The 26,372-nt window shown below is 41.7% G+C and overlaps 1 protein-coding gene across 4 annotated transcripts in view; it reads left to right on the top strand.

Annotated features, from left to right (window-relative positions):
- The first annotated feature begins 2,198 nt into the window (after positions 1 to 2,198).
- The window catches only part of CNOT6 (CCR4-NOT transcription complex subunit 6), a 72,034-nt gene continuing 47,860 nt past the window's right edge, over positions 2,199 to 26,372 (top strand). For 2 of the 4 annotated variants that reach the window (XM_046000147.1, XM_046000144.1), the window contains exons 1-3: positions 2,199 to 2,656; positions 15,012 to 15,047; positions 25,321 to 25,434. In XM_046000147.1, coding sequence (XP_045856103.1) covers positions 15,044 to 15,047; positions 25,321 to 25,434 — 118 coding nt within the window. In that variant the 5' untranslated portion in view covers positions 2,199 to 2,656; positions 15,012 to 15,043. Of the gene's footprint in view, positions 2,657 to 14,138; positions 14,171 to 15,011; positions 15,048 to 25,320; positions 25,435 to 26,372 lie in introns of all 4 variants that reach the window. The other 2 variants (XM_046000145.1, XM_046000146.1) reach the window with 2 other exon arrangements.

Here is a 26,372-nt window from a genome sequence, read left to right as displayed (position 1 = left end):
TGGAACAATGAGGAAAGAGGTACCCTTTCTATCCATGCAGAGAAACAGGTAGAATATGGTAAGAGCGGATACTATTGGCCATCTTCCATGCCTGCTCACAAAGCCTGTGTGAAGACAGTTGTGTGGAGGAGCACAGTGAAGGGGGGGTGGTGAGTGAGATTGTTGATGACATCACATGATGCCTGAAATTTTCAGTTATGGGACACCTGAAGGCATAATGATCTCTTTCTGCATAAAGCCCATTTGAGTTGGAGTTTCATAACTTGCATTGGGAGGTCCTGCCTAACACGAGGGGCTCTTTGATGTGAATCTGGGAAGGCTAGACATTTGATGGTTTCTCTTCTGAAAAAACAGGATGTGCTCAGACAGGGTCACTGGTACCTAGCCTACTGAGATGGCCCTAGATAAGTCCATCTTCCCAGTATGTGTGTGCAGCTCCTGCCTTGCTTCTGTCTTCTCTTCCTGAATCTCGACTGGGCTTGTGACTGCTTTGACCGATAGAATATGGAGAACATGATATTCTTCAGAAGGCCTCCTGCTACCTCTTCCTCCCTTGTGGAATCCTGGGTTGCTAGGTAGGACATCCTGGGGGGGGGGGTGGTGGGGAGAGGCCCCATAAAAGCAGGAGGATGAGACATTATACAGAGATAGAGGTTTCCTTGGGGAGCCCTGATGTGGCACTCAATCCCTAGCCACCATCTCACAAATAGACATGAGACCCCCCAGTAAGACCAGCAGAACTGCCTAGGTGGGAACCAGAACCATGAGATATAAAAAAAGTTGTTTTATGCACCAAGTTTTTGGTTGCAGACTCCCCTCCTCCATACACACTGTGCCAACTGTAAAAAGTAGTTTCCTCTGGGCAGACAAATTACAAAAAGGCATCCCTCTGTCCAGGCTAGAACACAGGTTGCTGGGGCACAGTACTCAAATGGGGGTAGAGACCCAGATGGATGTCAGCCCCTCAGCCAGGTGATACTGAATAGCAGGGGCTGCACAGGGCCAGTACTGGGAGGTCTGGGGTTGAAGGATGTGGAGGGATGCCCAGAGGTCAGTCTGCACTTGTCTTCTCAATCTCCACACCCCCACCCCCTGGGGTTTTGGTGTTGCCCTGCCCTGTCCACTGTCCTCTGGCACTTGAAGACTGGCTGTCACTTGATTTCTTGGAAGAATACAGGTCATGCTGGAGAGAGGCAAGCACAGAACTCCAACAGCTTTGTTCCTCCAATCACCTCCTTGCTCTTCCAGTTTTCTGCTGCCCCAGCAGGAAGCAGCCACCCATTTCCACGTCCTTGTAGCCCAAGTTGGCCTTCAGGGAGGGGGCGTCTCACTTTGTTGCTGTTGTTCACTTCCGGAACCCATTTCACACCCACTTCTTCAGCGTGGATTTTTCAGGAAGGAGACCGTGGCCCATCCTCGTTTGCCCTGTAGTGGGCAGAGGGCGATCCTTTTCCTCCTCACCACGCCCCTTGGCTGGGGTCTCTATAGAGGATTTGTTCGTTGGGTGTCTTTCTCTTTCCTAGACTGGGAGCTTACTCAGGGCAGGGAGCAGCCTGATACATGTCGATATTCTGGCTCCAGCGCAGGGCCTCAACCAGCTAACCAGCTGGTTAACCAGCTAACCAGCTAACGTGCAGCAAGGCCCACACCATCACCATCGATCTCTGCTCACCTCCAACCACCACCTGCACAGAACCGCTCGATTCCCGAAGGCAGCCGCGGACAGTTTCTTGGGCTGGGATCCCACCAGAACTGTCCCTTAAGTCACGGGACAGAAGGGGGACGCTAATTAACTTTCTTCTGCATATTCCAGGCAGGAAGGAGCACCACGAGACTGACTGTGTGCGACCGAGTGTCTCCTCTCAAGCCCATCACAGGCGCTGGCTCAAGTCCAGCGGAGAGCCGGTGCGCACCTCCACGCGAAGGCCGGGAGAACGCAGGCGCAGGCGATCGAGGGCAAGGAGAGGAGAGAGGAGGCAAAGGTGAGCAGCCCGAGCCCAAAAAGGGCGGCGGGGGGAACAGATGCGGAAAAGAGCAGCGGGTGGAGAAGAGGAGAGAGCCGGGACGGAGCCAGAGAGAAGCGGAGTAGCGGAGCGCGAGGAGGCGCGCGCCGGGCCGGCCCACCTTCGCCCAGCGCGGGGGGGCGCGGCTTGGCGAGCGGCGTGCGGAGCGAGCCACCCCTCCGGACCCTGAATGGTCGCGCCCGGAGGCGGCGGCCAATGGGCGGCCGGGATGTTGGAGCGGCGGCGGCGGTCGGGGAGCTCGCTGGCTGGGGGACGGCGGCCGCCGCCATGATGCTTGTTTGCTTTCAATGAAAACGAGGGGGGCGCGAAGGAGGAGGCGGCGGCGTCGGTGGCGGCGGCGTCGGCGGCGCGGAGGCGAAGGCGGCAGCGGGCGCAACGAGGAGGGCGAGGCCGGGGGCCGACAGGGCGGGAGAGCGTAGTGGCGGCCCGTCGGGGCGGCTGAGGCGGGCGGCTGACGCGGTGGCGCTCGGAGGGGGAACAAAGAGCGGCGGCTGAGGCGGCGGAGGAGCGGCGGCGGCGGCGGCGCTGCAGCAGCGGGCGGGACTGGTATGGTGGTTCCACAGGTCAGCCCCCGCTGCACTCACAGGGAGGAGGCGGCGGCAGCGGCGGAGGAAGGCGGCGCACCCCGAGAGGTGAGCGAGCGGGGCCCGAGGCCCGGCCGGGCGCTGCTCCCCGCACTGGCCACGCACGGGCCCCCGCTCCGTCGCGCCGTCCGGGACGGGGCGCGTGGGGCCGTGGCGCGAGCCACTTGAGTTCTGTGGGCGGCGGAGCTGGCGGCTGTTGGGGGCCTCTGGACGCGCCGCCGTGGTGATCGGCCGGGTCCCAGGCCGCGCCCCCCGCGCCCAGCCTGGGAGCGGGGGGCGTTGATTGACGGCGAGGGCGGGGGCGCACAGGGGGCGGGGGCGGGGGCGGGGCGCACTGGCCCAGGGACCCGGGCTGCAGCCGCCGGGAGGCGGCGAGGGGGTGTCCGGGACTCTTCGCCGGGATGGTTGGCAACTTTGGCGGAGTGGCCGTGTGGGATCGTGCGTCGTGGAGTGTGGAACTTCGCAGTTACCGCAACGCGGGAAACCAACTGTTGACCCCCTCGCACCCCAAAAGTACTGAAAATTCAGTTTAACGCAGATTTCCGGGGAGGGGATGGGAGTGACAAGGACGTGGCTGAAGAGGCACTTAGCGCCAGATGAAGGGATTTCTAGTGTTGCTCACAGCTCGGAGGCAGCCCCAATTACTTTGAAGCAGTTTTCTCCCGTAACCTCAACCCGCGTCTCTCCCTCTTTCTTTCTTTCTTTCTTTTTTATTTTTGAAAGATTTTATTTGACAAACAGGATAGAGATCACAAGTAGGCAGAGAGGCAGGAAGAGCGAGAGGGGGACGCAGGCTCCCTGCTGAGCAGAGGACCCCCCCCCCCCCCCCACCATGGGAGGCTCTATCCCAGGACCTGACCTGAGCCCAGGGCAGAGGCTTAACCCACTGAGCCACACAGGCGCCCCTCTCCCTTTTTATTTCTAAACGCCAGTTTTTCTCTGGACACCCCCCCCCCTTTGACGCTTTCCCTCCTTCCCCTTCCCCAGGGAGCTTGCTACCCAACACCTGTAACCTTTTCTTTAACTGTTACAGCAGATGTCAACATTGTGAATAGTCCTCTTGCTTGACCTTCTTGGATTTACGGTGTGAAGCTGACCCGGTTTTAACAGTCCGCTTGAATTTGAGTTCCCATACTCACCTGTTTTCTGGGTGGGTTGTCTCACTAGTGCTAGTGTGGAGTTTCTTGCATTCTTTTGTCTGGAGATCGAACTTTGCAGAGTAAGGAAGGGAATGTGAACAAGTGAGAACTAAAACGGGGCCGCAGTAACGCGGGGTGTTTATCACAGCACGCTACAGTTTACCATTTCACAACAGTTTTGTAGGCTCTCAGGGCTGGTGTGGTCATGCATCAAAAGGTTCTGAAGACTTTCTTTGTAGTTGTCAGAGCAGTTACCACCATCTTCAGAGTGCGATGACTTTAGAATGACAATTGCTCAGTCTTTTTAGACCAGTGATCTAGTCCAGTCAACCTGCTCTAAACAAAATCTTTGAAAAGCTACCGGAGTGGAAACTGAGACCCAGAAAGGTTTACGTGACTCGCCCAAGGCGCTTGCAGTTAGAAGGGAAAGTATATGGGAGTGTGAGGTCTTTGCTGGAGATCAGTTCTTTGGGGAGGGCCGAGGTGTTTCAATGGGTAGAAGTTACTTGTGGTCGTTGTGTCTCTTCAGTTCGCAGGTGATGAAGTAAATGAAGTAGTCTGAAATAAGTGTGCGGTAGAAGACATTTTCTGGAGAGACTGAGAAGATTCGTTCTGGAAGTTGATGGTTGCAGAGTTTCAGAAATGTCTTGATCTGTGCTAATGTAGATGAAGAAGCCCTTTTGAATGCCTGTTTGGTTTGTAGGTGTTTTCAGATTTCTTAAATCTTGGTGGCACATTAAAACTACAATTATTGGGAAATTTCAGACTATTTTCTCTTGACTAGAGATGAAGTTGGTTATACAATGTGGTCCTGACTGCAAAAAAAAAAAAAAAAAAAAAAAGGCATAAATATGCCTTTTGGTCAGTGCTGCGGCATCCCACAATACGGACGTTAACCTTCATATATTCTGTGAAGCACAAGGTTTTTTCTTATTGTAGTGCAGTAGAAAGGGATCATGTATGTAAGGCATACTGGAATAGATGGTCACTGCACTCACAGCTGTAGCCCTTGGGCCATGAGGGGTGAGTGACCAGTATCCTCACACTTGTAACTTTCCCAGGTGCAGGGTACACTGCTTGGGAAACTCTGCTTTTGAAGTGTTTATCACTTTGGAAAAATCCAGATAGGTTTGGCTAAGGATATGTATTTTAATGCAGAAAAGACTTGGATTTGTAGGTATGTACACTTTTTGTTGTGAATGGAACTTTATGTTATTTGTCTAGAAAAAAGTTTCAATTTCAGTTTTCAAATCCTTAGCTTCCCCTTTTGACATACTTTTTTCTTTAACCTTGCCTGCTTCTCACTTTATGAAGGTAGCCATTTTATAACAAAGCGTGGTTAAGAAAACACTGCGAAATCAAATACCAAATGAATTAAACTGTAGACCTACTGTACACGGAGCCTGGTGCATTAGAGTTGGAATTCACTATATATTTGTATCTGAATAATCAAAGAGGAGAAAGTTATTTGGGTCCAAAATGGGGACTCATATATACATTGCCTTAACCTTACCCTTGTGGGGTCTTTACCTCTCCCTCATCCATTTATATTTTCTTGATAACTTCATTTATGTATCAAGGAATATATATGCTGTACACAGCGTTGGACTCTGAAAATTCAGAAATGAATTTTTCATTTTTACTGTGTAGCCTTTAGGTGTTGTAGGCGTTAAAAATGCTATGAGAGAATGGAAGAAAGGATGAATGAATTTGTGGAAGGTGTGGGACCAGTTTACAGAAAATAACACAGAATAGGTGTTTGTCAAACTGGGGTGAGGGGGTCATTTCAAACAAGGGAATGGTGGGTGCATGAGGTACCAGAAGTTAGGTTATGGCCCGTCGTGAGGTGATACTGCGACAGGGAGAGGGACTGGAGATGAGCCTGCAAAGCCGTGTCCTAGGTTTTGAAGGACCACACTTGCTCATCTAAAACTGAAGTTCATATCTTTATCCCAAAAGAAGGGAGCCAAAATATTTTTATTAGGGGTGCAAGGTGATTTATATGCTACTTTGGGATCAGTGTGGGGGATTGAATGGACGCCCTACATAGGAAAATAGTATGGGGTTAGTGACTCTGAGTCTTTTTAACTTGGGTATAGTGTTTGTTGTGTTCTGTAGTTCCTTTTATAATGGACTTGAAGGTTTGGCTGATTGCTCTATGGTACAAGGTAATTTAAAATCAAACTGTCAGGATGTTTTAGAAGAAGTTAAAAGCAGTCAAAACAATGAAGCCCATAACATGGTATACTTGAAAATTCAGGCAGGGAGAACTTGTTTTTTGAGTTAGTTAGGCTTAGGCAGAGAAAAGTGTTTACCAGAAGTGAGAGGCACCAAGTTTAAAGGTTGTGACTGTTCTAATAGTCTCTTGGAACATGAGCTGTATGTATGTGAAACCTGGGCAGAGTTTTCTCTCCAGTAATTTACTGCCGTTGGAATATTGAGATTTTCCTAAAGTCTAAGAGCTCATCATACAGCTGATAGTTTATGTAGTCCATTCTTCGTGAAGCAGCATATAGGTTCTGAAAGTTATCATGGTATGCATAATTGTACAGTGGAAACTACAGGCTTGCAGGGAAAATGATATCAAAACACAATGCTCAAAAACTTAGTGGCTCATTGTTAAAAACAAACTTGATGAAAATGGTAACACGGTTTTTACACATATGAAATGGCTAAGGAATATATAAATACTATAATAAATGTGGCACTTTACATTGAGAAAGACTTGTTTTGCTTGTGGAAATTGGCATGGAAAGGTTTGCCGTTTTTGAGTTCCTATGAAATGGTAGAAGGCAGGTTACCTGAAATCAAAGGGAATGTTATAGTAACACCAGATGTGGGTGGGTGGATGGGTGTGGCTCATATCACACAGGGAGAATTGAGGGGGCGGGTAGTGTTTGAGGTGTGTGTGTTTTGTGTATTTCTGCACAGCTCAGTTCAGCTGAGTGCAGTTTTCTACCTTCCTGTAATGTGGTAGATGCAAATGGGAAATGGTATGCAAATGAGAATTTTGCATTGTGCTCACATTCCCTGATGTATCAATCACATTGGAACAAATTCACATTTCAGAACAAGCAATATAGCAGAACTAATTATACTTGAATACAGCATTTTAAAATAGTGCTAAAACTCGGTTCCAAAAATACACAGACACCCATATGTCAGGCACCATGTATAGACTTGCTATCCTTGTGGGGCTTATGGTCTTTTGTCCCAAGTGGATTTATAGTGGGTTATAAAGACGAATGAACCAATAAAGCACTCATCAGGTTATAGAGTAAAAAGGAATATATACAAAGCATTTGGGGCACGCTAAGGAAGGAATAGCTAATTCTGCTTGGGAAACTTGATGGAGTCATCTCAGAGGTCTTCGAGCTGAATTTTGAGGGGCAGATAGGCACTTGTCAGGCCAGGTAGGACTTTTCATGGAGGGGAGGCATGTGCAAAGTCAGGATACATACAACTTGGGCTGTGAAACATAGGATGCCAGGATGCAAGGGACAGAAAGAGTGGTCAGAAACAGTTGGTGAATAGTTTTGGGCTTTTTCTTGAAGTGTGGGGACTTTAATGGAGAGCCATTGAGAGGTTAAGTGGATAAGGGTGTGGAAATTGTGACACACTTTTTCAGGAGACGCATAGTAAAAATATGGAGATTGGATGAAAGTGTCAAGAAACTGGGGCCAGAGAGTTCGTTTAAGTCCTTGGGAGAGGTCAAGGACATAATAGGAGCTGGAAAAGAATAGGATAAATTTTGAAAGATATCAGTTAGAATTAGGGACAGATAAGCAATGACTTATAAAAATAGTGTACCATTCAGAAGTTTTTTATCTTGGGTAACTTGGTATGATTTAACTTGGAAAGTAGAGGAAAAAGAGCAGATTTGGGCAAGAAAAGTGGAAGAGCTTGCTTTTGATTCTAAGTTTCACATAGCCTGTGGGATATTTAGGTGGATATGTCTAATAGGTTTCTGGACCAGAGAGTGGTTGGGGATTTTATAGATTTGGTCAGTATATAGTTAGTTTTGGAAGTTAGAAGGTCACTTGGGAAGAGTGTATGAACAAATGCTTCTCATCTTTTTGGGGGAGGTAGGGTCCCCATTTGAGAATCAGTTGAGAATTATGGCCCCTGTTGAGGAGAATGAAAGTATACATACCCTTAAGTCTGAAACACACTCATGGAGCTCAGCTTTTTATATGACAGGAAGAGAAAAGGACCAAGGGAATCCTTAGGAGCAGCCAACATTACATTTTGGACAGGACTGCAATAAAATGGTTAATGAGGTAGGAGAATAGGAGAGAGCAAAATTACAGATGCCAAGAGAGGTAGGAGAGCTGAACAAGAGGGAGTTTTCAGTGGTGACAAATGATGGCCAGGTTTAGGGTAGGATGAGTTCTGAGAATGGTTTAGTAGAATTTGGCAGTTACGTGAATATAAGTAGACCAAATATTTCTGGGACCAGGGAGGTAGAAGTCAGACTGTAGTTTAGGTTTTAAGCAAATGGGAGGTTAAGAAAAAGGTTACAGACTGCTGTTTGAAAAGTTTAAAATGGAAAAGAAAGTAATAGTTTAAAGAAGAGACAGGGTCGAGAGAAGGTAGACACCTATATTGGTTGCCAGTCTTATATTTTCTTTAAGTCCAAAACAGGAAATAAATTTCTAATATATATATTTACATTTCTGAGTTTCCCCTGATGTATTGGCTTAAATGACTGCCTTTTTATTTGGTCACATAAAGTTATGTTCTTTTTTGAATTTTATGGGAGTTCAGAAACAGGAACATTTCCTTATTGGAGGTGGATCTGATGTAAAATCATAATGTTAGAACTTTCAGTCTTAAAAGTTAGTGGAAGACTAAAAATTTACTTTTCATACACCTTGCTAAGTTTGTACTTGTCCTGTGCTCAACAGTCCAAAGTTGAGTTAAATGTTTGATGCACTTTTATTTTATTATTATTATTTTTTTAGAGAGAGAGAGTGCAATTGAGAGAGCAGGGGAGGGGCAGAGGAAGAGGATGAGAGAATCCCAAGCAGACTCCCCGATGAGCAAGGAGTCCTGTGGCCCAATCCCACAATCCCCAGATCATGACCTGAGCTGAAATCAAGAGTTGGTCCCTTAACCAACTGAGCCACCCAGGTACCCATAAGTATAGAATAGTAGCAAAGAAGGAATCATCAGGCATAGTAATTTTCTTTCAAAGTTAGTTGCTACAAATACATGCCTTACAAAGCAAGCACCTGGTGATCTAACAAAACAGAAAGTAGGCAGGTTATCTTTGTATCCAAAAAGAGTATTAGAGGTTTTTCTTTGGATACATCTAGCTGTTGTATATGGATTTTTTTACCAAGGCAGATTTTGAGTGGGGGAGGTGTGGTAGGATAGACGAAAAAAGATACTAGAGGAGTCCCTGCTAATTGAAGACCAAACAGAAATGAAGATTTATTCACATTAAGTAAAAAATACTACTAGCACTCAGCTTTTTGGGGGGCAATTTTTTCTTTCATAAGATTGTATATAGTTGTGTGCAAACACCACAGCATCATAAAGCAGGATCTGGTGAAGCTAACTGCCATGTTTTGTGGAACAATAGCTCTTCATATGTTTTCATCTAAAATTGTTGAACGGGAAAACTGTATTTGGGACATCTAAAGAATTAGCGCTTCTTTGTTTCTAATTTTAGGGAAACTAGAGAAACTCAGACTTAGGGATATGTAGTCACAGAAAAAAATTAGCTTTTTTGAATGCTAATGATGTGATAGGCATTGTGCTTTACATGTGTTAATCCTTTTATCAAAATTGTGAGTTAGATAACATTTTACAAATGAGGAAGCTTTAGCCTTAAAGATGAATGTAAACACATCTTTCTTGATATAGGTCTGTTTGACTCTGGTTTGTCTTCTTAATTTCACTGTACTCCCCCACTTCCATTGTAACACACACTCATGATGATGTGGCTTAGAATGGACCTTTGATACAGATTTGATAATACGGAGGAACCCAGTTGCTGCCCCAAACTTACAACCGTTTACATTGGTAGCTAATCATGTTGATGGAATAGAGCTACTTGGCAGATTCTTAATATTTGTGATTCTTTTTTTTAGATTGTGGATCAAAAACCTCATGAAAGTCCACATAAGACTTTCATACTGGCCAAAAATCCAGTTTTAAAGCATTTCACTATTGTAGGAAAAGGCAGTCACATATGTAGTCAAAAAGCCATGTATAGCAAAACTCCCATATGAACAGAGTTGCTTTAGATTTCTTTGCAAATCTCCTGAAACATCACTTAGTAGCTTTAGAGCAATTTCTAGTGTTATTATAGGCTTCTTGATGATTGTAAGGTCAGCGTTTCATGAATAATTTCTTTTAGGGGAAAAAGGACTAGTGTGTTAAACTGATTGCCAGTACATTAAAACCTCCCAAGTGATTGTAGATATGAATGAGCAGCTGGAATAAATGTTGTGTGCCTCAAGAGACCAAAATCCTCACTAAATAGTGGTCCTCAGACTATTATGAGTTGTAAGAGAGGGAGAAGCTAATAGATTATGGAAAATTGACAAAAGATAGGAAGAAATGAAAAGACTTCTGCTGGTATCCATCATTTGGTGCTGAAGCTATAAACCAGATGGTTGTTGCTTATCTCATGTTAAGGAGCACATTTAGGATTGATGGTTTTGCTCCCCTTACCTTTTTGATCTTGGTGAGGTTTTACCCACAAGTCATGATTTTGACTTACCACCCTGCTTATTGGTGGGCACTCAGCTTTTGCTGATTAGATGGCAGGTTGTATTTGTCTAAGAATGTTCATTCTGTATGTTTAATTTCAAATATAGAGAATAAAACCCTAATCTGACAAATACTTGTATTTATTTTGAGTTGAAATTTGTGGATGACATATACTTGGGATATCTTTTTTTTTTTTTTAAAGATTTTATTTATTTATTTGACAGAGAGAGATCACAAGTAGACAGAGAGGCAGGCAGAGAGAGAGAGAGGGAAGCAGGCTCCCCGCTGAGCAGAGAGCCCGATGTGGGACTCGATCCCAGGACCCTGAGATCATGACCTGAGCCGAAGGCAGCGGCTTAACCCACTGAGCCACCCAGGCGCCCGTACTTGGGATATCTTTATAGTTGTATTTTGAGTTAATGTATTGGGTTGAATGAAATTGCTAGTATTTGAACCATTTTTGGCCTTTAAAATTAGTAGTTTCCTATGGTCATTGCATAGGAAGCTTCTCTCCATGCATCTCTGACTGTATTTTGTATTCACTTGTGATACTGGGCATGTGCACATGATTAGAATTGCATTTTAACAGCAGTGTGGTCCTGGGCTGTTACAGGCTGTCTGTCACAGGCTGGGCACTGTGCATGCAGATGGGTATGCCAGTCTTTTCCTTTTAGAGCTTGATCTTGACTAATCTGTCCTACTGTTCAGCTCTGTGTTTTGGAGGAATATTCTACCATAATTTCCAGATCCCTGTTTTCTTTTTTTTTAAATTTTATTTATTTATTTGACGGGTGGAGATCACAAGTAGGCAGAGAGGCAGGCAGAGAGAGAGAGAGAGAGGAGGAAACAGGCTCCCTGCTGAGCAGAGAGCCCAGTGTGGGGCTCAATCCCAGGACCCTGGGATCATGACCTGAGCTGAAGGCAGAGGCTTTTAACCCACTGAGCCACCCAGGCGCCCCTCCCTCTCTCTTCCTGACAAGTAAATAAACAAAATCTTTTTTTTTTTTTTAAGATTTTATTTATTTTTTGACAGACATTGAGAGAGGGAACACAAGCAGGGGGAGTTGGAGAGGGAGAAGCAGGCTTCCCGCTGAGCTGGGAGCCTAATGCAGGCGGGGCTTGATCCTAGGACCCCGGGATCATGAGCTGAGCTGAAGGCAGACGTTTAACGACTGAGCCACCCAGGTGCCCCAATAAATAAAATCTTTTAAAAAGCTGGTAGGTTTTATATTTAATGAGTTAATACATACTTTAAATTTTCTTCTAATTTCTAGAATGGCAAATGTTGACAGGTATAATCCACATAAATAAAAGCTCTTTGAGGTACTTGTGAATTTTTAAGAGTGTGTAAGCGTTCTGAGGTGATAGTGTTTGAGCTCTGCTCTCTTAGAGTATTAGGCAGAGTTTGGGAGTAGGGAAGGCAGGTGTGGAGTAGCCCAGGAAGATGAGACATCTGAGAAGGAAACTGGAGGGCTCATGGTCTCAGCAATACAATATTTGAGAAGGAGCATGAGATCTTGGCTTTGTCAGTGACATAATTCTAGGCTTGTGTAAGGAGCTTTGTGGCTGGATTGTCTGAGATTCAAACCTCAGTGCTACGACTTACAAGATGTGTGTGACCTTGGGCAGATTATTTAAACCCTGTGTCTTCACCTAAAATAAAACGAGGATAGCATCTACCTCATGGGTTGCTTTGAGAATTAAATTGAGGAGGATACAGGTAAATGACTGCATAGTGGTTGAGAACACAGATCTGTGGATCAAACTTGGGTTAAAATCATAGTTGTGCCACTAGTATCTCTGTGACCTCAGGCAAGTTACTCATTCTCTGGACATTCCCTGTGTTTGTAAGGAGAATAATAGTGTTTACTTACAGGAGTCCTGAGGGTTATATGAGATAATGTACATGAAAGGGCCAGATAGGCCTGTCACGTGGTGGGTGTGCAAATACTGTTGGTTGTTTCTGCCTAGTGTCTTGTGGCAGATAGGCACGTGGCAGTTTTGCCATTACCCCTATCCGTTCAGGGTTTGCCCTTATTTTGCTAGAGTGTGTCACTGAGGTTATGTTTATACAATTTAAGTCTTTAAGGCTGTCCCCTTGAGTCTTAGCTCAGGCTGTCCTAGAACCAGTATTCTCAGTTTTTGGTCCTTTCTGTCTGGTTTTTCTAGATTTTGCCTTCAAGAGTAGAAGCCTAGATACTAGTTTTTCTTAGTGGTGGTAAAATGGGCACTGCTTCTGTTAGTACACTTGTCTTTTACAAAATGTTTCCTTTTTTTTTTTTTTTTAAACTATCACAGCTTCTCTCCTTGAATTTTTACAATTACTCACCAATTACTTAACTAACTTTTTCAGGCTCTGAAGAGATTAAAAAATATTTAAAATATAAAGCCAAGGAGCTATATTAGAGTAGGTGAGTGAGACGTTAAAAAAAAAAGGTGGAGTTAAAGATACTATTACAGAAATATCTTCAAGGGTCGGAAGAGCTCAAAGCAGGGCATGATAAGCTCCTGTGTTTGGGAGGGATAGGGAAGAAGGACCTTTTTGAAGTTGGATATCTGATTTGGCATTTGAAGATGACTGAAGTCCCTGAGGTATCTGGAGGGGAGGGAGAATGGCGTTTCAGTCAGGAGCCATAGCATATGCTAAGGTGTGGAGTGTTGTGAGAAGTAAGTGGGAATTGATTGGCTAAGACTGGAGAGGTACACAGGAGTCAGGTCAAAAAACTTTGTTTTGTAAATGAGCCTGGGTCTCCTCTGTTTAGCTCAGCTCATTTTTGAGCCTCCTTTATGTCAGGTGCAGTGTTAGTCCACGGGTACAAAGATGAAGGAGATGTGGTTTTAGGACCTTGAGGTAAGTATTTATATTTTTAGGAGGTCATTCTGGATAGTGCCTAGGCTGCATTTGAGTTAGGGGGCAGCAGAAGAATGTGGATCTGAGGCTGTAGGATTAGCTCATATCTGGGGAAGAGCCCAGGAATGGAGGCACAGTGGGCGAGAGGAAGACTTGGGAAGTTAAAACAGGGTGGAACTGCGGATGGGATGTGAAGGCTGGGGTTGCATGGGAAGCAGTTAAGGATAGTACCCCCGATTTCTGGCTTGGAAAATGGGTGGGGATCATAGCGGAAGGAAGGTTAGAAAACCAAGATGACAGTTTCACTTTTTAGTAGGGTCTTTTTGGTACCTTGGGTTTTGTGTTTGGTTTTTGTTTTTTACTAGCTTTTTATTCTGTCTTTCTTGTGCAATTCATATAACTTTTTTGAGAGATTATCATGAGTTGTAAGATACCTGCGTAGTATCGTTGGCTATATATAAGGTTAGTCGTTGACTCTACAGATCCACAGTTGGGATTTACATTGCTTTTACGTTGTTTTTTTATGTTTGGTTTGTCTGTCACAGGGAACTGGTGACAGACCTGGTGATAGTTTTACCACTAAGGATAGTTTCTGAATGAGGTTTATCGTTTGTGTAAACTTTTAATTGGCCCATCAGTCATGGAGGAAGCCTGGAGAGAAAAAGAAAACAAATTGTGATCACATTGAGAGGATGGTTGGGGTTTAAAATGCGATGTAGCAGTGCCTTAACTGACTTGAGACTCTAAAGAAGACTTAAGAATGTAGTCCAAGGGGGCTAGCTGGTTTTATTTACAGTCACGTGTTTTTCATATGTAGAATTCAACTAATACACCTGGAAAAAACAGAAGGTAAGTAAGTAATTTACAGTAATTTAGGCCTGCCATCTCAGCCATAATTACCATCAACTTAAAATTAAAGAGTGTTTTCATTTTTTAAAGTATCAAATTATTATGTTTATATGACATTTACATTTTAAATGTCTTACATGTCTTGGTAGGAACAAAATCCAGGTTAAATTAGTATTTATTGTTATGCACAATTTTTTAATGTACCTGTGAATAAATTATTGTTTGGATTGTGTTCAAAGAGGCAGGCTTTTTTGTTGTTGTTTTATTTTGTTTTTTAAGTGGCATTCATGTAGTGGTGTGGTGTTTTTGTAATAATGGGGGAATGGAAAGAAGATAGTGGAGCATATTTGAAGGATGGCAGTTGTCTGCTAGTTGTATCAAAAGAAACAAAAGTATTGAAATAAAGTCTGGAAAGGTAGAATATTTTGAATTCTAAATCGAGACGTTTGAATCTTGTCTAAGCAGCAGAGTTGAGGCAGTGCTGGGATAGGGGATGACACAGAATCATCGTTTTAAAGATGGTATAGGACCAGAAATCATTCTAGATGATCTTCCAGGTCTTTACAAAGAGTAGTTCTTTTTCCTGGATTTTCCAGTGTAATGAGAACTCAACTTTAGGAAGAATAATTTGAGAGTGATACGTAGGTTAGTTGTAATCTTAAAGCATAAATACCAGTTATAAGAGTCCATTATATTAGTTGAGGAAAGGTAAAGTCCTAACTTAGAGTGATGTCTGTAGAAATAAGAAAGGGTTGTAATGTGATTACATGGTTGTGAAACTTTTTTTGCTCCCCCAGTAGATTAAGCTCCATGATCATGTATTTCTTATTTTTATTCCTAGCACCTGGCAGAGTACTTGGCACATAGAAGGTGATGAGTAAGTATTTGTTGAATGAATGATTCCGTAAAGAGAGCTCCCTAAGGAAGCATGGTTCAGATGTACTGAGCTGCTTTTAGATTTCTCTTTTAAGAAAACCTGATTCTGGGTCATGAAAGAAAGAATGTTTAGTTCAGTTCATTAGTGTAATGTGGTAAAGCTTACATGAGATACTGCAAGGTGCAGACTGTGTGAGGTGATTGTAGGGACTTTGAGGTTTGGACTTTAGGCAGATAGGCAGATGGACCATCTTGAGTTTTAAGCAAGACAGTGATAGGAGCAGGGCATCTATCTGAAAGGTGGATGTAGAGGAGATTGTTTAATCCTTGAAGCTGAGAAATGAGGAGGGTCTAAATGAACTCAGTAGCAGTGAAAATGGAGAAAACATTTAATCCTGAAGAGGTGAAAATCAATTAAATTTAGTGAAAAATTAGACTGGAAGAAATTGGCACCGAGGTTAGTGTCACTACCTTTTCAAATGTAATGGACTCTTGAGCAATATGGGTTTTTGAACTGCATGGGTCCATTTGTGTGGACTTTTTACAGTACACTTCTGTACTGTATTTTCTCTTCCTAATGATATTCTTAACATTTTCTTTTGTCTAGCTTACTTTATTGTAAGAATGCAGCATATACTACATACAACATACAGAATATGTGTTAAATCAAAAGTGTATGTTATTGGTAAGACTTGAGGTTGACAGTAGGCTACAGTCGTTTGGGGAGTCAGAAGTTACATGTGGATTTGCAACTGTGTTGTTCGGAGGTCAGCTGTATGCTTTAACTTGTAGTCCTAATTGGAGCCTGATCACTCACGTCAAAGGGTCTTTTTGCACATGAGTTTATTTCTCCCTGGTTTTCCCCTTTCCTTTCCTCTGTCCCTCTCCTTTTTTTCTCCTCCATGTTTGAGAAAGAAGCAAAACACAAAGAATGGAAGAGGAAATGTAGAAAAGAAAAGAGAGATGTTAAATTTAACATTTTGTCAGTTGAGAATGGTTGTAACTTCCATTTCCTTGAAGAAAATCTTGCCAATATAATTAAAATAAAATATTTAACTCCAGATGCCTTTTAACGAACATTTTTGTATATGCCAAAATAACATGATCTCATATTTATTCACTAATATTTTAAATATGAAGTAGGTATTAAATGTTTCTCCACTGTCCACAAAATGTCTTTTATGGTTGATTTGTGGATCCTCTGTAGGTACCATTGATTGCATCTGGTTATATCCCTTAATTCTTCTTAAATCTAAAATAAAATAGTCTTGACACCAGGTTGTTGAAGGCAGCAGACCAGTTACCCTGCAGGAAAGTCCTGTGTTCTCATTTGGTCTGATTGCTTCTTTGGCGTCATCTGGTCATTTCCTCTATTTCTTAATCAAGGTAAACATTGATGTGTACTTCATGTTCTGTCATATTGTCATATTGAGAGACAAAGTCAGTATCTGGTTCTCCCCCCATTAGTGTTGCGAAGATTGATGAAGAAGGTAACCTTTTATTTCTCAGTTGAACGTTTTCTGCCTTATGATCAGAAAACAACTTGGGTGATGGTGTTACCTTAGCATTACACCACTACCAATAATTCATCTAATGGTTTAAACACAGTTTATAATCCTTGCCTAAAGAAGGAATTACAAAATGAAGTTACCTTTTTTTATTTGTTTCATTCTTCATTTATTAGCTGTCATTCTTATAAAGTAAGACTATTCAACTGGGGCTCTTTGGTCAGTTCTGAAATGTGGTACCTGGTGAAAAGGTAAACACTTAAATCTTTCTCTTTAGTTACCAGTTTTCTTAGTTTAAAAGCTCCCCCAGATGGTGGCTAATGTGCACCCATGGCCTTCCCTTTCCTCACTTCTCCCCTCTTGCTTTCTTCATGCCTTGGTTACTGCAGTAATTTCTTCCTGCTACCGATCCCCCCTTTATAGCACTGCCAGCTCTGTTTTCTGCAGCACTGATAATGATCATTTATCCATAGATTTTTTATTCCATTTCATTCTGTTACTATTCTTTTTGCTCCAGTTGTCACAGCTTTGGCCAGTGGAGTACCCCTTTAGCTGGCTCTTGTGTCATGTTGGCTTAGGTTTTTGGCACTCAAGGATGTCTCGGCTTTACACATTTTATACCTTTCTTGCCCCAAACTTTTGGTTGGCCATTTTACAAAGATCTTTGCTTTCTCAAAACTGAGGATTAGGGGTGCTGTTATTCCAGAGATAACATTACTTCTAGAGCACCTCACTATGTAGTTAAAAACAAATTTAAAATCATGAGTTTAGGGGTGCCTGGGTAGCACCGTTGGTTAAACGTCTGGCTCTTGATTTCAGCTCGGTCATGATCTTGGTCCCGAGATCAAGCCCTGCTCTGAGCTCCGAGTGTACTTATCCCTCTCCCTTCCCCCTCCCCCACTTGTGTGGACTGTCTCTCAGATAGATAGAGAGATAAAATCTTAAAAAATAAAATCATGAGTTTATATTGATATTCTCAAGTCAACTATGATGTTGTTTTCACTTAATTTCTTTGATTTATAAATGTTTTCTTACCCTGAAAATCTTGGCTCCTAACATCTTTAACCTAAGTACTTATTTGCTTACTCCTAAACTATGAAGTGAATAATCCAGTATAATACCAATAGTTAACATTATTCTTTTCACAGCTGCACAGTAACTCATTTAACCATACATTCTTATTAATGCTCACTTAAGTTGTTTGTACTTTTTGTCATAAACAATGCTGTAATGAGTAATTCAGAAAGGTACATGGTTGTATGCTTTGTTAGTAATTGCTTGTCTGAAAATGTCCTTTTTGTTTTCATACTTGACCAGGTATTTGAGTACAGAATGTTTTTTAGTTAAGGTAAAATTCATATAAAGTGAAATGTATAGACCTTAAATGTACATTTTGGGTTTTGATAAATAAATAAATACATATATATATATATCTATATATATATATACACACACACACACCAATATAAATCACCCTCATTTAAGATACTGAATACTTTCGTCAGTGAGCAGAAGGGTAGCCACTGTTATCACTGCAAATTCATGTTAACGGAATCTTTTGGGTCTTTTTCATTCAGTGTAATGTTTGAGAGTCATATATATATGTGTATGTGTCTGTAGTTCATTTTATTTTTTTATTGTTGAGTAGTATTTGTATGGCTGTATCACAGTTTATCTTTTCATTGTTGATGGACGTTTCGGTTGTTTTCAGTTTTGGGCAACTATGAATAAAACTATTATGCACATTATATAAATGTATTTTTTGGAAGTACATTTTTCTTTTTCTTTGGTAATACCAAAGGGTATGTTTACTGAGTTACAGCATAGGTAATTACTCTCTTAGATATTACGTTATCATCTCTTTTGTTTTTCCATAAAAAAGTCTGTTTAATTTTTGCCAATGTTTGCCTTTTGTTTTAGTAGGAATTGTGTTTATGCATTCTGTGACTTTCCTTTTTTGGTCCAGTCTTGTTTTAGAGAGTCTAGTATTCAAATACTTCTTCCCCTGCTAGATCTACACTCCTACCTTTTTATCTCACTTCGTGTTGTCCCACAGTTGACTTCTTTATTTATAGTTTTTGTTTATCAGTGTTATGTTCTCTTTAACTTCTTTAAGCACAAGAAATAATTTTTTGTGGAATATTTTTTTTAAAAGATTTTATTTATTTATTTGACAGATCACAAGTAGGCAGAGAGGCAGGTAGAGAGGGGGAAGCAGGCTCCCCGCTGAGCAGAGAGCCCTATGTGGGGCTCAATCCCAGGATTCTGGAATCATGACCTGAGCCGAAGGCAGAGGCTTAACCCACTGAACCAACCAGGTGCCCCTGTGGAATATTTTTCTGTTTCTGTAGTCTTTCTTTTTCTTTCTTTTGTAGTGATTTTGTAGAATCATTGTGTTGTGTGTGTTATACTTGTGTTTGACCACTCTTTGTTGACTTGCTTTTTATTTTAGGTAGGGCATGGGTGGGTTCTTTGGCACTTCTGTTGGTTTCCCATTAGATTGATTTTGAAGATTAGATGGGGGAGAGGCAGGCTGTTGGCACACCTTTTGTCTATGGGTTGTTATGATTAGTGGGTTTCAGCCCCCGGTTAGTGGTTGTTTTTGTAATTACGTATTTTTTTTCCCATGGGGAGCATTCAGCTATTTGATTGTCTCTGATTTTGATTGAGTGTAAATTTGATTCCTGGCAGAAAAATAGCCCAGAGGCTCCTATCCCTTTCCTTATGTCTCTGTCTCTATAGGCTATTTTCTTTTCATTCTTAGCCAGAGGTGTAATTAGGGAACTATGATTCTATTTGGGGGTATGGGATGGAGTGTAACTTTTTGCAAGGACCTTTGTGAATATATTCATTCTAGTCTGCTTCTGTAGTTGTTCTTGTCTTCTTTTTTCTCTTTAGATTCTGATAAATCCCTCCCTGTGGGTTTTTATAAAAACCTTCCCTGTGATTCTTGTCCCAGCCCCTCACTGCACATACACACAAAAATATACTCACACATACTCACACACTTGCACACTCATGCGCACGGCATTTCTGGAATTGTAGGGTAGAGAATATTTGGACTCCTAAATTTTTTTTTCCCTATCTAGATGGCAATTTTTCTAAGTTTATGGTATGCAGTTAGGATACTCTTAGTTTAGATGCTCCAGAATAGTCTCACTCGTTGTGTTATGGTTTGTAACTCTGCTGTGCAACACTAGCTTTCCCACGATGGTTATAGTTTTTTGTTTTTTTTTTTAAAGATTTTATTTATTTATCTGACAGAGAGATCACAAGTAGGCAGAGAGGCAGGCAGAGAGAGAGGAGGAAGCAGGCACCCTGCGGAGCAGAGAGCCCGATGCGGGACTCGATCCCAGGACCCCGAGATCATGACCTGAGCCGAAGGCAGCGGCTTAATCCACTGAGCCATCCAGGCGCCCCTATAGTTGTTTTTTTAAGCCATTTCTTAAAATATTTAATTATGAAAGCATATCTTTCTGTGCTGGGAAATAGTGTCCTGTGTTTCTTTAAGGTAAATAATTGTCCTAGATAATGAAAAACTGTTTCTCTGAGATCTGGAGTGGGGATGGACTTTATGCTGCCAGGATCAGTAGTGACACCTGGGCCTGGATTGGAGGAAAAGGGAATTGGCTAGTCAGGCACTACATACCTGCTGACTCTGGCATAGCTGTTTAGAAAGTCTGTTGTAATCCTTGGCAGTTTTCAAGTCTGTTTTGGAAACCTTTTAGTCTAAGATAAAAACACGGTATGTCACTGCAGATTATTTAGAGGAGAGATCTGCCTGTTGATTTCAAAGTCTTGGGAAACATCCTAAATTGTATGCATTCTTACACCCTTTTCTCTACCAGCACTGTGTTTTGCCAGACTCCCCCCAAAATAGGGGAAGGGTGTTGCTCAGTGGGCAGATGTGCTCCTCTTGCTGCTCCTGAAAACAGTTTGCCCAGTTTGCTACCTTTTTAAAAATTTGACTATAGTTGATACATAGTGTTACATTAATTTCAGGTGTACACTATAGTGTTGGACAGTTTATGTGCTACCATTTCTTTCATTCTGTCATACTCCCCTTTCCCCCCACTTCAAATCCTCACTCTCAGGGATTTGGAAATAAAGATGATCTCCTTGCTGCTTTCCAGTTTAATGAGCTCTCTCTTAAATTTTAAGATTACCTGTCTCACATTACAAAAACCAAGAAGTGGAGTGGTTGGCTACCTAGGCAAATGACCCCAGGTCCAGAGCCTGGTTTTCAGATTTCTTCTTCTTTCTTTTTGTTTTATTTTATTTTTTAAAAAAATTTATTTGAGAGAGATAAGAGGTGAGAAGACTCCCTGCAGAGGAGCCCAACATGGGGCTCAATCCCAGGACCCTAGGATCTTGACCTGATCTGAAGGCAGATGCTTAACCTAAACTGAGCCACCCAGGCGCCTCTGGTTTTCAGATTTCTTAGCTCAGTAACACTTTTATCCATTCTCTGAAGTGTGATCCATCTCTGGACCTTGATTCAAACTAACTAAGCTCATATGAGGTTGATAAATCAGACTTCTCAATTTCCACAAAGAAGTCAAATGATTAATAATAATAGGACCAAAATACTAACCGCAGCTGGACAGAGCCAGTTTCTTACCATTGTTAAATTTTACTGGGAAAGTCAGCGAAGATCAGATGGTTTTTTTGGTTTTGTTTTGCTTTTTTAGGTAGAATCCGGTTTGAATAATGGCATTGGGATGATGGGCTGTTGTCATCGAGCTCTGGTAGTCTGAAATGACATTTTATATTTTCTAGGTTGTTCTTGGAATATTCATTTCATTCAAAAAGGGCACTTGCTTTGCCAGATAGTCCTCTAGGATAGGAACAGTTTCTGACTCTGTAGCTCTCTGTGTTAGGTATTTTGTATCATCAGTCTAAAAACTTTAGTCATTGTGTTCTTTTCTCAAGAAGTTAACATGTAAGAGAATAGTTCGTTTTATCAATAGCACTTAACAAAACAAAAAAATAGATGTGCTATTTCTTGTGCAGATTATTAGTCTCACCATTTATATTTTTTTAAAGCAGCTTTTTTTTTTTTTAAAGATTTTATTTATTTATTTGGCAGAGAGAGATACAAGTAGGCAGAGAGGCAGGCAGAGAGAGTGAGAGGGAAGCAGGCTCCCTGCCGAGCAGAGAGCCCGATGCGGGACTCGATCCCAGGACCCTGAGATCATGACCTGAGCCGAAGGCAGCGGCTTAAACCACTGAGCCACCCAGGCGCCCCTTAAAGGAGCTTTTAAAGGATTATTTACCTCCTTCTGTATTTTGACTACCCAGAGCCCATTTCTGTTTCAAAAATAGCTCGATTTCTCTTCGTTAGGGAGGCAGCATAACATAGTGAAAGTTGCTTTGACTTTTTTCCAGTCTTTTTTTATTGTGGCAAATACATGTAAAATTTACTGTTTTATCCATTTTTAAGTTTAGCATTCAGTAGTATTATATACATTCATAATGTTGGGTAACCATTAACCATCATCCATCTTCATAATTCTTCTTTTGTAAACTTAAACTCTGCACACGTTCAGTAACTTCCTTCCCCAGCCCTTGGCAACTACCATTCTACTTTCTGTCTCTCTGAGTTTGACTACTTTAGTACCTCATGTAAGTGAAATCATATAATAATTGTCTTCCTGTGATTGGCCTATTTCACTTAGAAAGGAGCTTTAGTGGTGCCTGGGTGGCTCAGTTGTTAAGTGTCTGCCTTTGGCTCAGGTCATAATCCTAGTGTCCTGGGATAGAGCCCCAGATTGGGCTCCCTGCTTGGCAGAAACCTGCTTCTCCCTCTCCCTCTGCTGCTCCCCTTCTTGTGTTCCCTTTCTTGCTTCTCTCTGTCAGATAAATAAATAAAATCTTTAAAAAAAAAAGTAGCTTTAACTTTTAATCGGACACAAAGCCAGACTCTGTTACTTCTCAGCCTTAAGATGATGGTTAAATTGCTTAAACCTTTTTGGGCTTCAGGTTTCTATTGTTAGAATGGAATTAATTCTGATTCTGCAGGAAGAGCTAGCAAAAGACAAAATCTAGTAAGATGAGAAGAAAACCAAGATAAAAGGTACACTGGAAGCCAAATGAATAAGTGTGTCTACACGGAGTGATCGTTTACATCAAACACTGATCATAGGGCAAGTAAACAGAGGTCTGAGAAACGAGTGTTGGATATAACAGTGTGAGGTCACTGGTTTTTTTCTTGGTAGTTTTTGGTAGAACATTAAAAGTTCATACTGATTTGAATGACTCTAACTGGGAAAAGAGGACTAGAAGAGAGAGTGCATATACAACTCCTGGGGATAATTTTTTTGGTGAAGAGAATGAGAAAAAAGGCTGGAGGGCGAAATAGGGTCAGGACTTTTTTTTTTTTTTTTAAGATTTTATTATTTATTTATTTATTTGACAGAGAGAGAGATCACAAGTAGGCAGAGAGGCAGGCAGAGAGAGAGAGAGGGAAGCAGGCTCCCTGCTGAGCAGAGAGCCCGATGTGGGACTCGATCCCAGGACCCTGAGATCATGACCTGAGCGAAAGCAGCGGCATAATCCACTGAGCCACCCAGGCGCCGGGGTCAGGACTTTTAAGTAGAGGAAATAAAACCATGTATTTGTATACTGAAGGTAAAGATCTAGTGTAGAGGGAAAAAGTGATGTAGGAGAGAATGTCCAAGTAATGTCCTTGAATAGGCAAGACGATAGGGTGGGATTGAGTGTTCAGAGGGCAGGCACTTTGTCCTACTAAAAGAGAGTGTAGATGGGTGGAGGTGGGAGATCATAGAAAGGGCCCTTGTGTTTTCTGTTTCAGTGAGAAAATAGAAGTAAGAAAGAGACAATGGAGGAGTAAGTGTTAGAGGTTTGAAGAGAGAAGTCATGTAGCAGGGACTAGGAGAATTCAAGTGTAATTTCCTGGCAGTGTAAGTAATCCATTTGAGGTAAATGATTGCTGACTGGCTCACTTTAGGTTCACATGGTGGTTAAGTTTTTCTTCAGCTATATTTGGCTGAGTAGTATCCAGAAAAGGTGGAGAGTTGGCTAAAGTGGGTTTTGGCTCATCCACGTGAATAAGGTGAAGTGAGACTCAGTCAAGGAGTTCGGGGTAATATGCAAAGGGTGTGAGATTTCATTTCACCTATATATTTTGGAAGGTATTGATAACATAAGGATTAAGGAAGTAACTGCAAGTGAAATGAACGATAGTCCTTCAGTATCAACTTAATGTTTAGTACTTCAAATTGTCTGATTCTCAGAAATGGTTTTTACACTTGGTTTTTCCAAATATACCCAAACAGATGTATGTAGCGCATTTGATTGCTGTGCCTTGTAAGTTGTGTGATCCATGTCAATTTCCTTCTGTCTTACTTTCATGTCATGTATTTGTTGAAGACATTGGGTCTTTCTTATCTGTAACTTTCCATATTCTGCCTCTGGCCAGCTGTATTTCTGTAGAGTTAAGTTTAAAAAAATTGTTTTTTTTAAGATTTTGTTTATTTATTTGACAGAAAGAGAACACAAGTAGGTAGAGAGGCAGGCAGAGAGAAGAGGGGAAGCAGGCTCCCCGCTGAGCAGAGAACCGATGGAGGGCTAGATCCTAGGACCCTGAGATCATGACCTGAACTGAAGGCAGAGGCTTTAACCCTTTGAGCCACCCAGGCGCCCCTAAAAACATTTTTAATTGTGGTTAAAATATAACAAAATTTATGTCTTAACCATTTTTAAGTATACAGTTCAGTAGTGTTCAGTGTGTTCACATTGTTACGTCTTGTGTTATTTTTACTTATTTTTTTTATTTTTAATTTTTTTTAAAGATTTCTATTTATTTATTTGACAGATCACAAGTAGGCAGAGAGGCAGTCAGAAAGAGAGGGAAGCAGGCTCCCTGCTGAGCAGAGAGCTCCATGCGAGGCTTGATCCCAGGACCGAAGGCAGAGGCCCAACCCACTGAGCCACCCAGGCGCCCCTCTTGTGTTATTTTTAACATAGTCCTCTGTCTCCTTTATTTTGTTCAGCTGGTACCAGAAGTAGAAGGGCTTGATATGATTCACATTCAATTTCTTATTTTTAATATGTTTTGATGAGGGGACCAGGGCATGGTAATATTGGCATGTAGATCTAGTTGTCGTAATGATGAAATTGGCCATTAGGTTCATGTCTCATAACCTAGATATCCATTTAATAATTTATCCATTGGATTTTTTTTCACCTAATGCTTTTATTAATCATTGGTGATTGTTGCCTAGATCCATTTTTTTTCTACTAGGGGCTGTGAAATAGTGATTTTCTAATTATGTGACTCTTTCCGTGTTTATTAGCTGGAATTCTGTTAAGAACATTCCCTTACCTAGTTTTGGCCAGAAGTGTAGGATAAATGCTTATTTCTTTCCCTTCTCCCACTTCTTTAGGTGACTGAGGTTTATTTATTTATTTATTTATTTTTATTAAAGTTTTGCATTGATGAAGTTTATAATGAATCAGAGTCATTCTTTTATGTTCATGTTGTCTGACCTTTGGCTACTGGTTGCTTCTTCAGACTTTCTGCTGCTTTATGGCCAACAGCATCTTTGTTAGCATCCAGCCCTGTTTTGTATTTTTCTGATCCTGGACCTGAAATCTTCCATTTCTCCAAAAAGTCCCTAGTTCTTCTTGTTGGGAAGTGGTATTTAGAGATCATAATATGGGTGTGTTTACTTTTAAAAAGATGTCATTGTTTTCAGTTATTTGGTTCTTCAGAATACTGATTGGATTTTTTTAATTCAACAGGCATGCCCAAAGAAAAATACGAGCCCCCTGACCCTAGGAGGATGTACACAATTATGTCCTCTGAGGAAGCAGCAAATGGAAAGAAATCACATTGGGCAGAGCTTGAAATAAGTGGTAAGACCTGCATGCATAAATTTATGGTATGGAAATCAAGATACAGTAGAAAAATTAAGTTCTCTAATGCCAATACACAAAAGAGGCAATGCTGTATTTTGCCAGTGCTAATTTATCTCAGAGGTGGGACGGTTCAGTGGCAGGAGCATAGTTTCAGTCAAGTTCGAAACCCATTCATTGCTTGTTCTTTAAGTATCTGTGTCCTTTTATAAAATGGGAGTAATAACAAGGATGAGATGAGAATAACATATATGAAATACCTAGTGCGCAGAGGTTTGTTCTGATACATACTTCTCTGGTCAGGTAGGGTGGAGCTTTTGTATTACCAACAAATTTCCAGTGGGGTGGGAAATGCCTGTCCTAGTATAGGTTCTGTGATAGATTTGTTTCTCCTTATTTTCTTCATTTGTTTTTCAGTCTGAGTCTACAAGAATGACCTTATTCAGAAACACAGAATCTTAAAGAATTTAAAGCAAATCTCAAAGTTCCCTTCTACCTCAATGCAGTCTAGACATAGAGAAATAGATGAACCTCCAGAGATATCCCCATAGTCCCTACCAGTGGGCATGCAGGCTCTTTTTTAATACTTCAGAGATGGTGAGGAGAATTGTTACCTCTCCAGGCAACCAGTGCTAAAGAAGTTTTGTGTGAATGTTGGCCTGATAGGCCTCTCCATACTTTCCTTCCAGTCTGTCTTGATTTTAGCCTTCTGAAATAATGAAGAACAAGTTTTCTCTTCTTTTTCCTGACTGCCCTGGATTTTTTTTTTTTTTTTTATTTAATGCAGCAAATATACTGAGCATATGCTATGTGCAAAACATTTGCAAGGTGCTGTACTTGGTGTATGGAAGATCAATAGATGGGAAAAAAAAGTCTGGAGCTTATGAATATCAGGGAGTGAGAACAGAGTATACCAGTATGAATCACTAATAGGAAAA

This window comes from Meles meles, chromosome 3 (assembly GCF_922984935.1).
Source record: "Meles meles chromosome 3, mMelMel3.1 paternal haplotype, whole genome shotgun sequence".
NCBI lineage: Eukaryota > Metazoa > Chordata > Mammalia > Carnivora > Mustelidae > Meles > Meles meles.
Note: the sequence above shows the minus strand (reverse complement) of the source record. Positions and strands in the feature narration are given on the sequence as shown.